The 16,801-nt window shown below is 55.0% G+C and overlaps 1 protein-coding gene across 1 annotated transcript in view; it reads left to right on the forward strand.

The window, feature by feature from the left end:
* Window positions 1-16,339, forward strand: part of LOC137316179 (splicing factor U2AF 65 kDa subunit-like) — a 38,287-nt gene extending 21,948 nt beyond the window's left edge. Inside the window, 10 exon segments of the mRNA XM_067980334.1 lie at window positions 494-597; window positions 1,907-2,049; window positions 3,329-3,397; window positions 3,399-3,446; window positions 3,684-3,698; window positions 3,700-3,823; window positions 10,558-10,637; window positions 11,060-11,182; window positions 12,033-12,119; window positions 16,031-16,339. Of these exon segments, the coding sequence (XP_067836435.1) occupies window positions 494-597; window positions 1,907-2,049; window positions 3,329-3,397; window positions 3,399-3,446; window positions 3,684-3,698; window positions 3,700-3,823; window positions 10,558-10,637; window positions 11,060-11,182; window positions 12,033-12,119; window positions 16,031-16,339 (1,102 nt within the window).
* The last annotated feature ends 462 nt before the right edge of the window (window positions 16,340-16,801 follow it).

The raw sequence follows: 16,801 nt of genomic DNA on the forward strand, positions 1-16,801 counted from the left end.
TCTCTCTCTCTCTCTTTTTCTCTCTCTCTCTCTCTCTCTTTTTCTCTCTCTCTCTCTCTCCTCTTTTTCTCTCTCTCTCTCCTCTTTTTCTCTCTCTCTCTCCTCTTTTTCTCTCTCTCTCTCTCTCTCTCCTCTTTTTCTCTCTCTCTCTCTCTCTCTCCTCTTTTTCTCTCTCTCTCTCTCTCTCTCCTCTTTTTCTCTCTCTCTCTCTCTCTCTCCTCTTTTTCTCTCTCTCTCTCTCTCTCTCCTCTTTTTCTCTCTCTCTCTCCTTTCTTACCTCGTCCCTCCCCTCTTTCCCGGCCTGCCACCCTCCCCACCCCCTCTTTTCCGGCCTTCCCCCTCTCTCTCTCTGCCCCCACTCTTTCTCTCCCTCCCCCCTTCTCAGTGGGTAAGTGCCTGTAAACCGATGCTGGTGGGAGATAAACCAAGCCTAACGTCCTCCCTCACTCTCTTCCCCCTCCTCACCGCCCCCTCTCCCTCCTTCTCTCCTCAGCCGATCTCCTCGCCGGGTCCAGAAGAAGAAGCCCTACAAGTACTGGGATGTCCCACCACCGGGCTTCGAACACATCACGCCCATGCAGTACAAAGCAATGCAAGGTGAGCCGCATCGAGCCTCCTGCCTCGCCTGCCTGGCGCCTACTGTTTTATATTGACCCACCTCGAGCCTGTTACTATAGGAACAGGAGGAGGCCCGTTCAGCCCCCTCGAGCCTGTTACTATAGGAACAGGAGGAGGCCCATTCAGCCCCTCGAGCCTGTTACTATAGGAACAGGAGGAGGCCCGTTCAGCCCCTCGAGCCTGTTACTACAGGAACAGGAGGAGGCCCATTCAGCCCCTCGAGCCTGTTACTACAGGAACAGGAGGAGGCCCATTCAGCCCCTCGAGCCTGTTACTATAGAAACAGGAGGAGGCCCATTCAGCCCCTCTCGGAGCCTGTTACTATAGGAACAGGAGGAGGCCCATTCAGCCCCTCGAGCCTGTTACTATAGGAACAGGAGGAGGCCCATTCAGCCCTCGAGCCTGTTACTATAGGAACAGGAGGAGCCCCATTCAGCCCTCGAGCCTGTTACAGACGAAATCATGAAGGGTCCAGACAGAGGAGATAGAGAGAAACTGTTCCCATTGGCGGAAGGGTCAAGAACCAGAGGACACAGATTTAAGGTGATTGGCAAATGAACCAAAGGCGACATGAGGAAAAACTTTTTTACCCAGCGAGTGGTCGTGATCTGGAATGCACTGCCCGAGGGGGTGGTGGAGGCAGATTCAATCGTGGCCTTTCAAAGGGGAACTGGATAAGTACTTGAAAGGAAAAATTTGCAGGGCTACGGGGAAAGGGCGGGGGAGTGGGACTAGCTGGACTGCTCATGCGTTGAGCTGGCACGGACTCGATGGGTCGAATGGCCTCCTTCCATGCTGTAACCTTTCTATGGCCCTTGAGCCTCTTCCGCCATCCAATTAGATTGTGACCGATTTGTATCTTAACTCCATTTACCCGTCTTGGTTCCATAATCCCTCAAAACCCTTACCCAACAAAAAAAATCTTATCAATCACAGTTTTGAAATTTTCAATTGACCCCCCGCCTCGACGGCTTTTTGCGGGGAGAGAATTCCAGATTTCCATGACCCTTTGTGTGAAGAAATGCTTCCTGACGTCACCCTCCCCCCACCGAACGGCCTGGCTCTAATTTTCAGGTTACGCCCTCGTTGTTCTGGACCCTTCTTCCCCCTCATCACCTTCCGCTCCCCACGTGGAGAGCGATACGCACCGAGCCAAGCTGGCGCTCGGGGGCCGTTTAGCTTCTGAGCCTCTCCCATCTGACGCTCTTGAGGAGATTCCGCTCTCATTTCACGTTTCTAAACTTTTTATTGCTTCTCTGTCTCTCCTTCGGTTTTGCTTTTCATAAAGCGGCAGGTCAAATTCCAGCCACTGCACTGCTGCCCACAGTGACTCCTGACGGACTGTCAGTGACCCCAACCCAAGTTCCAGTGGTTGGAAGTCAGATGACCAGACAGGCGCGAAGACTCTACGTTGGAAATATTCCTTCGGTGTGACTGAGGTAATCTTCAAAAACAAAATTGGCGGATCGCATGTTCTTTGTCGGGACAGATATCTGGGAAAGGGAAGGCCTTTGGGTACCTGTTTACCACACATGAAACACTGGTTAGATAGAGTAAAGCTCCCTCTACACTGTCCCATCAAACACTCCCAGGGGCAGGTACAGGGTTAGATACAGAGTAAAGCTCCCTCTGCACTGTCCCATCAAACACTCCCAGGGCAGGTACAGGGTTAGATACAGAGTAAAGCTCCCTCTACACTGTCCCATCAAACACTCCCAGGGGCAGGTACAGGGTTAGGTACAGAGTAAAGCTCCCTCTACACTGTCCCATCAAACACTCCCAGGGCAGGTACAGGGTTAGATACAGAGTAAAGCTCCCCTCTACACTGTCCCATCAAACACTCCCAGGGGCAGGGTACAGGGTTAGATACAGAGTAAAGCTCCCTCTACACTGTCCCATCAAACACTCCCAGGGCAGGTACAGGGTTAGATACAGAGTAAAAGCTCCCTCTACACTGTCCCATCAAACACTCCCAGGGGCAGGTACAGGGTTAGATACAGAGTAAAGCTCCCTCTGCACTGTCCCATCAAACACTCCAGGGCAGGTACAGGGTTAGATACAGAGTAAAGCTCCCTCTACACTGTCCCATCAGACACTCCCAGGGCAGGTACAGGGTTAGATACAGAGTAAAGCTCCCTCTACACTGTCCCATCAGACACTCCCAGGGCAGGTACAGCAGGCAGATCTCTCTTGGCAGTGGACTTGTTCAATTTCTACGCCCGTTTCTCTGAACAAAACGAAGAGCTTTCTGCTGCTGGATTGAGAACGTCGGCAAACCGTTTCATTTAAAACCCTTGCAATCAGCGGAGAGAGGGGGCCCTTCGTCCCCTCTGCCTGGGGCTGGACTGAAGCCCAGGTCCGGAGGGGAAGAGGACAGCGTCTGACCCACTGCTCCCTCCTAGTTCCCCATCAGAGAGAGAGAGAGAGGAGCCCTTCGTTCCCCTCTGCCTGGGGCTGGATTGATTTGATTGCTGATTTTTCCCTTGTGGTTTGCCGACCTCCCCCCTGAGTTGAGTCGGGGGTGCAAATCTACTGAGGTTCACACTCTGATCTCTGTCCAGTCACCGTGTGCGTGCGTGTGTGTGCTTGCTTGCTTGCTGGCTGCAGAGTGTTGGGGAGGTGTGTATTTTTGAAAGGGCCGTCGCCTTCACCGTTTTAGCGCCCTTGAGCCGTGCGGTGACTAATCTCGTGTCTTGTCTGTCCCAACCAGGAGGCCATGGCGGATTTCTTCAATGCCCAGATGCGCCTGGCTGCCCTGTCCCAGGCGGCAGGAAACCCGGGTACTGGCCGTGCAGATCAACCAGGATAAGAACTTTGCTTTCCTCGAGGTAAGGGCGCTGGGACCGTCGTGTGGGCGGGCGTGGTTGTTAAGTGCGTGGCCTGAAAACCGGTGAGCTCGGGGATCATTGACCGGGACCTACCGCTCCTAGCCTGATTTATGGTTCTATTCCGAGAGCGCCCTGTCTCCTGACTCTTCCCCCCTGCGCTGTGACGCTCCGGTTCACTTTGACCGCTCTTTCTCCGGCTCTCTTCCCCTGCCTGACGCCTTTTCCGTTCTGCTTCAGTTCCGGTCGGTCGACCGAAACGACACAGGCAATGGCTTTCGACGGGATCATCTTCCAGGGGCAGTCGCTGAAGATTCGTCGCCCACACGACTACCAGCCGCTGCCGGGCATGTCCGAAAATCCCTCGGTATACGTGCCAGGTAACTGGGTACCGTCGCGGCCAGCTGGTGAATTGAACTTGAATTTCCGCTCAATATCGTCTCAGCTCCTTAAGTGTCAGCCATGGCTCAGTGGGTAGCATACTCTCTCTCCGCCCCCGCCCCCCCCGAGTCAGGAGGTCGTGGGCTCGAGCCCCCGCTCCACAGACTTGAGCCCCATAATCCAGGCCGGCACTCCCCGGTGCCAGTACTGAGGGAGTGCTGCACTGTCGGAGGTAGATGGATATACTCGAGGCCTTGAGCCCCATAATCCAGGTCCACACTCCCCGGTGCCAGTACTGAGGGAGTGCTGCACTGTCGGAGGTAGACGGATATACTCCAGGACTCGAGCCCCATAATCCAGGCCCACACTCCCCGGTGCCAGTACTGAGGGAGTGCTGCACTGTTGGAAGTGCCGTCTTTCGGATGAGGCATCCGTGCTCTCGGGTGGATGTAAAAGATCCCACGGCCACTATTTCAAAGAAGAGCAGGGGGGGTGTTCTCCCCGGTGTCCTGGGGCTAATATTTATCCTTCAACCAAGGAAAAAAAACATGATCTGGTCATTAAATCTGCTGTTTGCGGGATCTTGCTGTGCCCAAATTGGCTGCTGTGTTTCCCTACATTACAACAGTGACTGCACTTCAAAAAAAAAAGTGCTTCATTGGCTGTAAAGCACTTTGGGACATCCTGAAAGGCACTGCATAAATGTAATTTAGCAGGGGAATGGGCCTAACTGGCCAGCCCTTTCAAAGAGCCAGCACAGGCATGATGGGCTGAATGGGTTAGATGTTAAGATGTGACAGATGTTAAGATTTGACACCTTTTCAAGACAAATTCAGGAGGTGGGAAGTGTAAATGATGCTAATTTGAAAGGATTGCTGGTTAAACTTGTCTGTGTTGCACCTGTTGATTCTTTCGGTCTGTTTCTACTTCTCTCTGGTCCGCTCTGGCAAATGGTATAGAAAATAGGAGCAAGAGTAGGCCATTCGGCCCTTCGAGCCTGCTCCGCCATTCAAAATGATCATGGCTGATCGTCTGACTCAGTACCCTGTTCCCGCGCTCTCCCCATATCCCTTGATCCCTCGATCGTTAAGAAATATATCGATCTCCTTCTTGAATACATCTAATGACTTGGCCTCCACTGCCTTCTGTGGTAGAGAATTCCACAGGTTCACCACCCTCTGAGTGAAGAAATTTCTCCTCATCTCGGTTCTAAATGTCCTACCCCCCGTATCCTGAGACTGTGACCCCTGGTTCTGGACTCCCCAGCCATCGGGAACATCCTCCCTGCATCTAGTCTGTCTAGTCCTGTTAGAATTTTATGTTTCGATGAGATCACCTCCCATTCTTCTAAACTCCTGTGAATATAGGTCTAGTTGACCCAATCTCTCCTCATACGTCAGTCCTGCCATCCCAGGAATCAGTCTGGTAAATCTTTGTTGCACTCCCTCCATGGCAAGGACATCCTTCCTCAGATAAGGAGACCAAAACTGCACACAATACTCCAGATGTGGTCTCACCAAGGCCCTGTATTACTGCAGTAAGACATCCCTGCTCCTGTACTCAAATCCTCTTGCAATGAAGGCCAACATACCATTCGCCTTCCTAACTGCTTGCTGCACCTGCATGCTCTCTTTCAGTGACTGGTGTACAAGGACACCCAGGTCTCGTTGCACCTCCCCTTTTCCCATTCTATCACCATTCAGATAATCTGCCTTTCTGTTTTTACAACCAAAGTGGATAACCTCACATTTATCCACGTTATACTGCATCTGCCATGTTCTTGCCCACTCACCCAACTTGTCTAAATCACATTGGAGCCTCTTTGCATCCTCCTCACAGCTCACATTCCACCCCAGCTTTGTGAGGTCTGCAAACTTGGAAATGTTTCATTTAGTTCCCTCGTCCAAATCATTGATATATATTGTGAATAGCTGGGGCCCAAGCACTGATCCCTGCGGTACCCCACTAGACTCTGCCTGCCACCCGGAAAAAGACCCGTTTATTCCTACTCTCTGTTTCCCGTCTGTCAACCAATTCTTAATCCATGCCAGTATATTCCCCCCAATCCCATGTGCTTTAATTTTGCACACTAACCTCTTGTGTGTGGGACCTTATCAAAAGCCTTCTGAAAATCCAAGTACACCACATCCACTGGTTCTCCCCTATCTATTCTGCAAGTTACATCCTCAAAAAAACTTCAGTAGATTTGTTAAGCATGATTTCCCTTTCATAAACCTATGCTGACTTTGTCCAATCCCGTTAATGCCCTCCAAGTGTTCTGTTATCACATCTTTTATAATAGACTCTAGCATTTTCCCCACTACTGATGTTCGGCTAACTGGTCTGTAATTCCCTGTTTTTTCTCTCCCTCCTTTTTTAAATAGTGGGATTACATTTGCCATCCTCCAATCTGTAGGAACTGTTCCAGAATCTATAGAATTTTGGAAAATGATCGCCAATGCATCCACTATTTCCAGGGCCACTTCCTTTCGTACTCTGGGATGTAGATTATCAGGCCCTGGGGATTTGTCAGCCTTTAGCCCCATTAATTTCCCTAGCACTTTTTTTTACTAATACTGGTTTCCTTCAGTTCCTCCCTCTCACTAGACCCTTGGTTCCCTAACATTTCTGGCAGGTTATTTGTGTCCTCCTTTGTGAAGACAGAACCAAAGTATGTGTTTAATTATTCTGCCATTTCTTTGTTCCCCATTATAATTTCATCCATTTCTGACTGTAAGGGACCTACATTTGTCTTCACTAATCTTTTTCTCTTGACATATTTATAGAAGCTTTTACAGTCAGTTTTTATGTTCCCTGCTAGTTTACTCTCATACTCTATTTTTCCCCTCTTAATCAATCTCTTTGTCCTCCTTTGCTGAATTCTGAACTGCTCCCAATCCTCAGGCTTGCTGCTTTTTCTGGCAATTTTATATGTCTCCTCTTCGGATCGAATACTATCCCTAATTTCTTTTGTAAGCCACGGTTGAGCCACCTTTCCTGTTTTATTTTTGCACCAGACAGGAATGAATAAGTGTTGTAATTCCTGCACACGTTCTTTAAATATTAGCCATTGCCTATCCACCGTCATCCCTTTTAGTAAAGTTCCCCAATCTATCATAGCCAACTCGCACCTCGTACTTTCGTAATTTCCTTTATTTAGATTCAGGACCCTAGTTTCGGATTCAACTACTTCACTCTTAATGAGGAATTCGATCATGTTATGGTCGCTCTTCCCTAAGGGACCCCGCACAACAAGATTGTTAATTAATCCTTTCTCATTGCACAATACCCAGTCTAGGATCGCCTGTTCTCCAGTTGGTTCCTCAACGTATTGGTCCAGAAAACCATCACGTACACACTCCCGGAATTCCTCCCCCACAGTATTATTGCTAATTTGGTTTGACCAATCTATGTGTAGATTAAAGTCACCCATGATTATAGTCGTACCCTTCTTGCATGCGTCTCTAATTTCCTGCTTAATGCCCTCCCCTACATCTCCACTACTGTTTGGGAGCCTATAGACAACCCCCACCAACGTTCTCTGCCCCTTGGTGTTTCTTAGCTCCACCCATACAGATTCCACATCGTGATTTTCCGAGCCAATATCCTTCCTCACTATTGCATTGATTTCCTCCTTTACTAACAACGCTACCCCACCTCCTTTCCCTTTTTGCCTGTCCTTCCTAAATATTGAATACCCCCTGAATGTTCAGTTCCCATCCTTGGTCACCCTGCAGCCATGTCTCCGTAATCGCAACTATATCATGACCGTTAATATCTATCTGCATTGTTAATTCATCCACCTTATTGCGAATGCTCCCCGCATTAAGACACACTGCCTTTAGACTTGTCTTTTTAAGATTGCTAGCCATCTTAGTTTTATTTTGCACTATGGCCCTATTTGTTTTTCGCCCTTGTTTCCTCTGCCTTCCACTATTGCTTCTTCCCTTTCTGTCTTTTGTCTCTATCCTTGTTTTCCCCCTCCTCTGTCTCCCTGATCAGGTTCCCATCCCCCTGCCATTCTAGTTTAAACCTTCCCCAACAGCACGAGCAAACACCCCCCCGCGAGGACGTCGGTCCCGGTCCTGCTCGGGTGTAACCCGTCCCGCTTGTACAGGTCCCACCTTCCCCAGAACCGGTCCCAATGTCCCAGGAATCTAAATCCCTCCCTCCTACACCATCCCTGCAGCCACGCATTCATCCTGTCTATTCTCCTGTTCCTATACTCACTAGCACGTGGCACTGGTGGTAATCCTGAGATCACTACCTTTGAGGTCCTGCTTTTTAATTTATCTCCTAACTCCTTAAATTCACCTTGCAGGACCTCATCCCTTTTTTTTACCGATGTCGTTGGTACCGATATGGACCACGGCTACTGGCTGTTAACCCTCCCCCCTCCAGAATTCCCTGTAGCTGCTCCTTGACCCTAGCACCACGGAGGCAACATACCATCCTGGAGTCGCATTTGCGGCCGCAGAGACGCCTACCTGTTCCCCTTACAATTGAATCCCCTCTCTCCATCAGAGAAACCCTCATCCATGCCATTGTCACCTCTGGACTCAACTATTCCAATGCTCTCCAGGCTGGCCTCCCATCCTCCATTAACTTGAGCTCATCTAAAACTCAGCTGCCCGTATCCGAACTCGTACCCAAGTCCCATTCAACCATCACCCACTGTGCTCGCTGGACCGACATTGGCTCCCGGTCTGGGAATGCCTCGATTTTAAAATTCTCATCCTCCTGTTCAAATCCCTCCATGGCCCTCGCCCCTCCTCCCTATCTCTGTAACCTCCTCCAGCCCCTACAATTCTCATCCTCCTGTTCAAATCCCTCCATGACCCTCGCCCCCCTCCCTATCTCTGTAACCTCCTCCAGACCCGACAATTCTCATCCTCCTGTTCAAATCCCTCCATGGCCCTCGCCCCCCCTCTCTATCTCTGTAACCTCCTCCAGCCCCGACAATTCTCATCCTCCTGTTCAAATCCCTCCATGGCCCTCGCCCCCCTCCCTATCTCTGTAACCTCCTCCAGCCCCCCTACAATTCTCATCCTCCTGTTCAAATCCCTCCATGGCCCTCACCCCCCCCCTCCCTATCTCTGTAACCTCCTCCAGCCCCCCTACAATTCTCATCCTCCTGTTCAAATCCCTCCATGGCCCCTCGCCCCCCCTCTCTATCTCTGTAACCTCCTCCAGCCCCTACAATTCTCATCCTCCTGTTCAAATCCCTCCATGGCCCTCGCCCCCCTCCCTATCTCTGTAACCCCCTCCAGCCCCTACAATTCTCATCCTCCTGTTCAAATCCCTCCATGGCCCACACCCCCCTCCCTATCTCTGTAACCTCCTGCAGCCCCTACAATTCTCATCCTCCTGTTCAAATCCCTCCATGGCCCACACCCCCCTCCCTATCTCTGTAACCCCCTCCAGCCCCTACAATTCTCATCCTCCTGTTCAAATCCCTCCCTGGCCCTCGCCCCCCCTCTCTATCTCTGTAACCTCCTCCAACCCCTACAATTCTCATCCTCCTGTTCAAATCCCTCCATGGCCCTCGCCCCCCCTCCCTATCTCTGTAACCTCCTCCAGCCCCTACAATTCTCATCCTCCTGTTCAAATCCCTCCATGGCCCTCGCCCCCTCTCCCTATCTCTGTAACCTCCTCCAACCCCTACAATTCTCATCCTCCTGTTCAAATCCCTCCATGACCCTCGCCCCCCCTCCCTATCTCGGTAACCTCCTACGACCCTCCGAGATCTCTGCGCTCCTCCAATTCTGGCCTCTTGCGTATCCCCGATTCCCATCGCTCCACCATTGGCGGCCGTGCCTTCAGCTGCCTGGGCCCTGAGCTCTGGAATTCCCTCCCGAAACCTCTCCGCCCCCTTCTCCTCCTTTTTAAGACGCTCCTTAAAACCTACCTAGGACCAAGTGTCCTAATATCTCCTAAATAAACACAGGAGGGAGAAAGGAACAGAAAGATATGTTTTTGGCGTCAGATCAAGTAGGGAGGGAGGAGGCTCGTGTGGAGCATAATGGCCGACAGAGACCAGTTGGGCCGAATGGCCTGTTTCTGTGCTGTAGATTCTGTGTAATGCTGCTTGGGAATTGGTGGAACGAAGCTGGGTATCGTTCCTGTGGGGAGAATAATCCAGTCATGCGTGTTGGAATAAATTCAGCGATGTTAGAATCAATTTGTCTGCCACAGACGCATCGCACAAAGTGGGTCCCATATTTGTGGAAGATTTAACCTGTTGAAAGCTGCAGCTGTCCCTCCATTTTCAATTTGGTAACTTGAGAAACAGTTTGCTCTCGTTTGCGACGTTAAAGCGCGGGGGAGTTGGCGGTTTCTTTCCCCCCCCGCCCCGCCCCTCGCAAGGGTGCGATCTTCTCCTGACCTCGTGAGGTCTCCACCCAACCGCCTCCTCTTGAAGCCGGATAGCCCCGAGTTACTCGGTGCCTCCAACGCCGAGACTCGGTCTCGCGGCCCCCTCCCCCAGCTCTGACTCGCCAGTCGAGCCGCGGTTGCTTTAACGTACTGCGTTAAACCGAATTCGGAAATTCTCCCGGGATCCGAACCGATATTCTCTCGAGCGCTGGGCCGGTAACTGTCCCTGCCCGTCCGCGTCGCTGTGAATCAGTCGGACTCGTTGTCTATCGGCTGTCTGATGGGATCGGTGATGATGCAGATCTGATCTCTCCCTCTCTCTCTCTCTCTCTCTCTCTTTCTCTTTCTGTGTGTGCAGGCGTCGTCTCCACCGTTGTCCCGGACTCCCCCCACAAGCTGTTCATCGGGGGTTTGCCGAACTACCTTAACGACGATCAGGTAACCGGGGAAACGGCCTTCGCGGGAGGCCCGGGGGGGGGGGGGTGGGACTGGTTGTGGGGGGGGGGGGGGGGGGTTTAAGCCGTGAAGGACACGGTCGATATTCGGGAGATTTGCGCGTAAATCCACGTGAGGGATGGAAGGGAGGAGGATGGGGGGGGGGGTTGTGGGGACATTAGAGTCCCCCTTGGACTGTGGGTGACCACACGGCCCCCGTGTCGGCTGGGGTCACAGAGGCCGGAAAGGTCAGAGGTTTCCCCCCCCCCCCCCCCCACGGAGGGTCCGCGGGACCGCAGACGGCCGTCCCTGGTCTGGGTGAGAATTCCCCTGATCTCTCGCCCGCTTTGGTCTCTCGTACACCCCCCACCCCTCCGTCTTGACCTTTTTTGTTTCTCCCCCCCCCCCCCCCGCCCTGTTTGCAGGTTAAGGAGCTACTGACGTCCTTCGGTCCCCTGAAAGCCTTCAATCTCGTGAAAGACAGCGCCACCGGGCTCTCCAAGGGCTACGCTTTCTGCGAATACGTCGACATCAACGTCACCGATCAGGTAGGTGGAGAGGCGCTCGTGCTCTGGGTGGTCAGCCCGCTCCGAATTTTCGTCCCGCCCGCCCCCCTCCCCACCGCGGGGTCTGCTGGTTTGAAACGCAGGAAGCTCGCTCCGCACCAGCGTGGGTACGCTCGCGCAGCGATGCCTCCGGCTCCGTGCTGCCCGTTCTGGCCACCGGCGCGCGAGCGCCAGCACCCGAGGGAGCTGCCTTTCGGGTGAAACCCAGGCCCCCTCCGGCAAACGGAAAAGATCCCACGGCCACCAGGAGGAGGTGGGGTTGGGCGGGGGGGCGGAGTTTTCCCCCCGATGTCCCGGGACCGATTTTTTTTATCCCTCGACCCATGTCACTCTTTTTTTGTTTGTTGAAAGAACAGATGGTCTGGCCGTTATCAGGTTGCTGTTTGTGGGAGCTTGCTGCGAGCAAATTGGCTGCCACCTCTCCTCAACGTCACGACGGCAACTGCACTTCAGAAAAGCACTCAATCGGCTCAGAAGCGCTTGGAGATGTCCCAAGATCCCTCTCGTCAGGCGGCGGCCCACCCCCCCACCACCCCCCCCAAAAAAAAAACCCTGTGAAATCCGTCAATGAATTTTGTGGATTTTTTGCATTGGTTCGACGATCAATTTCTTCTCTCTCTTCTTCCCCCACCCCCTACCCCCCCCCTCATTGGTTTCACAGACCGCCGAACAAGCACAGCCACTGAGAAGCGCGCACCTGCCCACCCCCACCCCGCCTACCCCCTTCCCCCCACCACCCACCCCCCCCGCCGAACCGCTGCGCTAAACCGGCTGCGGCAACTAAGTCGTGTCCTCCTCTTTTTTCCCCCCCTCCCCCTTCTTTTCTTTGCAGGCCATCGCTGGACTGAACGGCATGCAGCTGGGAGACAAGAAGCTCATCGTCCAACGGGCAAGCGTGGGCGCGAAGAACGCCACCCCGGTAAGTCCGAGGGCGCTCTCGGCGTGCGGCGGGAAGGTGGTGAGGTAGTCCCGTTAACGGGCGGGGAGACGCCCTGAGCTGGGGCGGTAGCGAGGTCGGTTACAGACGGGGAGACTCCCTGAGCCGAGACGGTCGTGAGGTTGCCCCGTCACAGACGGGGAGACTCCCTGAGCTGGGACGGTAGCGAGGTCGGTTACAGACGGGGAGACTCCCTGAGCCGAGACGGTCGTGAGGTTGCCCCGTCACAGACGGGGAGACTCCCTGAGCTGGGACGGTAGCGAGGTCGGTTACAGACGGGGAGACTCCCTGAGCCGAGACGGTCGTGAGGTTGCCCCGTCGCAGACGGGGAGACTCCCTGAGCTGGGACGGTAGCGAGGTCGGTTACAGACGGGGAGACTCCCTGAGCCGAGACGGTCGTGAGGTTGCCCCGTCGCAGACGGGGAGACTCCCTGAGCTGGGACGGTAGCGAGGTCGGTTACAGACGGGGAGACTCCCTGAGCCGAGACGGTCGTGAGGTTGCCCCGTCACAGACGGGGGAGACTCCCTGAGCTGGGACGGTAGCGAGGTCGGTTACAGACGGGGAGACTCCCTGAGCCGGGGAGGTAGGTGCAGTCGTCTGGTTACAGACGGGCAGACTCCCTGAGCTGGGACGGTAGCGAGGTCGGTCACAGACGGGGAGACGCCCTGAGCCGGGGAGGTAGGTGCGGTCGTCTGGTTACAGATGGGGAGACGTCCTGAGCCGGGACGGTTGTAAAAAAAAAAAAATCATTCTGGGGATGTGGGAGACGCTGGCGAGGCCGGTATTTATCGCCCATCCCTTGCTGTGCACTGCAATCCCTGTGGTGAAGGTACTCCCGCAAAAGCTGAGCGGTCCCAGGATTTTTTGACCCAGTGGCAACGAAGGAACGGCCAATGCATGTCCGAATCAGGACGGTGTCCGAGAGAGATTCGGAGGGGAACGTGCAGGGGGTGGTGTTGTTCCCATGTGCCTGCTGCCCCTCGTCCTTCGAGGTGGTAGAGGTCGCGGGTTTGGGAGGTGCTGTCGAAGAAGCCTTGGCGAGTTCCTGCAGTGCGCCCTGTGGAGAGTGCGCCACGCTGCCACGGTGGTGGAGGGATTGGGCGTTTAAGGTGGAGGGAGGGCTGCCGATCGAGCGGACGAGCTTTGGCCTGGGTGGTGTCGAGCTTCTCGAGTGTTATAACTGCAACCCGCCCAGGCCAATGGAGAGTATCCGATCACACTCCTGACTTCTGACTTGGAGATGGCGAAGAGGCTTTCGGGAGTCGGGTGGTGGGTGAGTCACTCGCCGCAGAATAGCCAGCCTGAACGATTCCAGCAGCCACGGTATTTATTTGGCTGGTCCAGTTAAGTCTCTGGTCAACGGTGACCCCCAGGATGTTGATGGTGGGGGATTCGGCGATGGTAATGCCGTTGAATGTCAGGGGGAGGTGGTTAGACTCTCTCTTGGAGATGGTCATTGCTTGATTGGAGCCAGTGTGACTTGCCCCTGATCAGCGCATGGCTGGATATTGTCCAGGTCCGCAGGACTCAGTAGTAACACTGATCTTTTCTCTCCTTTCTCTCTCCCCCACCCTCCTCCTTTCTCTCTCTCTCCCCCACCCTCCTCCTTTCTCTCTCTCTCCCCCACCCTCCTCCTTTCTCTCTCCCCCACCCTCCTCCTTTCTCTCTCTCCCCCGCCCTCCTCCTTTCTCTCTCTCCCCCACCCTCCTCCTTTCTCTCTCTCTCCCCCACCCTCCTCCTTTCTCTCTCTCTCCCCCACCCTCCTCCTTTCTCTCTCTCTCCCCCACCCTCCTCCTTTCTCTCTCTCTCCCCCACCCTCCTCCTTTCTCTCTCTCTCCCCCACCCTCCTCCTTTCTCTCTCTCTCCCCCACCCTCCTCCTTTCTCTCTCTCCTCCCCCACCCTCCTCCTTTCTCTCTCTCCTCCCCCACCCTCCTCCTTTCTCTCTCTCCTCCCCCGCCCTCCTCCTTTCTCTCTCTCCTCCCCCGCCCTCCTCCTTTCTCTCTCTCCCCACCCTCCTCCTTTCTCTCTCCCCCGCCCTCCTCCTTTCTCTCTCCCCCGCCCTCCTCCTTTCTCTCTCCCCCGCCCTCCTCCTTTCTCTCTCCCCCGCCCTCCTCCTTTCTCTCTCCCCCGCCCTCCTCCTTTCTCTCTCCCCCGCCCTCCTCCTTTCTCTCTCCCCCGCCCTCCTCCTTTCTCTCTCCCCCGCCCTCCTCCTTTCTCTCTCCCCGCCCCTCCTCCTTTCTCTCTCCCCCGCCCTCCTCCTTTCTCTCTCCCCCGCCCTCCTCCTTTCTCTCTCCCCCGCCCTCCTCCTTTCTCTCTCTCCTCCCCCGCCCTCCTCCTTTCTCTCTCTCCTCCCCCACCCTCCTCCTTTCTCTCTCCCCCAGCCCTCCTCCTTTCTCTCTCCCCCGCCCTCCTCCTTTCTCTCTCTCCCCGCCCTCCTCCTTTCTCTCTCCCCCGCCCTCCTCCTTTCTCTCTCCCCCGCCCTCCTCCTTTCTCTCTCCCCCGCCCTCCTCCTTTCTCTCTCCCCCGCCCTCCTCCTTTCTCTCTCCCCCGCCCTCCTCCTTTCTCTCTCCCCCGCCCTCCTCCTTTCTCTCTCCCCCGCCCTCCTCCTTTCTCTCTCCCCCACCCTCCTCCTTTCTCTCTCTCTCCCCCACCCTCCTCCTTTCTCTCTCTCTCCCCCACCCTCCTCCTTTCTCTCTCTCTCCCCCCACCCTCCTCCTTTCTCTCTCTCTCCCCCCACCCTCCTCCTTTCTCTCTCTCTCCCCCACCCTCCTCCTTTCTCTCTCCTCTCCCCCACCCTCCTCCTTTCTCTCTCTCTCCCCCACCCTCCTCCTTTCTCTCTCTCTCCCCCACCCTCCTCCTTTCTCTCTCTCTCCCCCACCCTCCTCCTTTCTCTCTCTCTCCCCCACCCTCCTCCTTTCTCTCTCTCCCCCGCCCTCCTCCTTTCTCTCTCTCTCCCCCGCCCTCCTCCTTTCTCTCTCTCCTCCCCCGCCCTCCTCCTTTCTCTCTCTCCCCCGCCCTCCTCCTTTCTCTCTCTCTCCCCCACCCTCCTCCTTTCTCTCTCTCTCCCCCACCCTCCTCCTTTCTCTCTCTCTCCCCACCCTCCTCCTTTCTCTTTCTCTCCCCCACCCTCCTCCTTTCTCTCTCCCCCCGCCCTCCTCCTTTCTCTCTCCCCCGCCCTCCTCCTTTCTCTCTCTCCCCCCGCCCTCCTCCTTTCTCTCTCTCTCTCTCCCCCGCCCTCCTCCCTTTCTCTCTCTCTCTCCCCCCGCCCTCCTCCTTTCTCTCTCTCTCTCTCCCCCGCCCTCCTCCTTTCTCTCTCTCTCTCCCCCGCCCTCCTCCTTTCTCTCTCTCCTCCCCCGCCCTCCTCCTTTCTCTCTCTCCTCCCCCGCCCTCCTCCTTTCTCTCTCTCCTCCCCCGCCCTCCTCCTTTCTCTCTCTCCTCCCCGCCCTCCTCCTTTCTCTCTCTCCTCCCCGCCCTCCTCCTTTCTCTCTCTCCTCCCCCGCCCTCCTCCTTTCTCTCTCTCCTCCCCCGCCCCTCCTCCCTTTCTCTCTCTCCTCCCCCGCCCTCCTCCTTTCTCTCTCTCCTCCCCCGCCCTCCTCCTTTCTCTCTCTCCTCCCCCGCCCTCCTCCTTTCTCTCTCTCCTCCCCCGCCCTCCTCCTTTCTCTCTCTCCTCCCCCGCCCTCCTCCTTTCTCTCTCTCCTCCCCCGCCCTCCTCCTTTCTCTCTCTCCTCCCCCCGCCCTCCTCCTTTCTCTCTCTCCTCCCCCGCCCTCCTCCTTTCTCTCTCTCTCTCCTCTCTCTCTCTCTCTCCTCCCCCGCCCTCCTCCTCCTTTCTCTCTCTCTCTCTCTTCCCTCCCCCTTTCCCCCCACCCTCCTCCTCCTTTCACCCTCCCCAGAACACAATAAACCAGACACCGGTGACACTACAGGTACCGGGACTGGTGTCGACGCAGGTGCAGATGGCCGGCATGCCCACGGAGATCCTGTGCCTGATGAACATGATCACTCCAGACGAGCTGATCGACGACGAGGAGTACGAGGAGATTGTGGAGGACGTGCGCGAGGAATGCAGCAAGTACGGCATGGTGAAGTCCATCGAGATCCCGCGGCCCATCGACGGCCTGGAGGTGCCCGGCTGTGGGAAGGTGCGTCTCGCACACTTGCTCGCATCGCTCGCACACTTGCTCGCTCGCTCGCACACTTAGACGCTCGCTCGCACCGGTGGCCACCCAGCTCGCGCATCGGCAGCCGCCTTCAGCGTAAGCGAGAAACATCCCACCGCGCACGTTAAAAATTCCCGATTGGATTTATTACTGACTATCTTATATTTATGGCCCCGAGTTCTGGTCTCCCCCACAAGTGGAAACATCTTCTCTACGTCTACCCTATCGAACCCTTTCATAATCTTAAAGACCTCGATCAGGTCACAACTCAGTCTGCTCTTTTCGAGAGAAAAGAGCCCCATTCTGTTCAGCCTTTCCTGATAGGTCGAACCTCTCAGTTCTGGTATCATCCTTGTGAATCTTTTATGCACCTTCTCCAATGCCTCAATATACTTTTTATAATATGGAGACCAGAACTGTGCACAGTGCTCCAAGTGTAGTCTAACCAAGGTATATGGAGACCAGAACTGTGCCACAGTGCTCCAAGTGTGGTCTAACCAAGGT

This window comes from Heptranchias perlo, unplaced genomic scaffold (genome assembly GCF_035084215.1).
Source record: "Heptranchias perlo isolate sHepPer1 unplaced genomic scaffold, sHepPer1.hap1 HAP1_SCAFFOLD_564, whole genome shotgun sequence".
Taxonomy (NCBI): Eukaryota; Metazoa; Chordata; class Chondrichthyes; order Hexanchiformes; family Hexanchidae; genus Heptranchias; species Heptranchias perlo.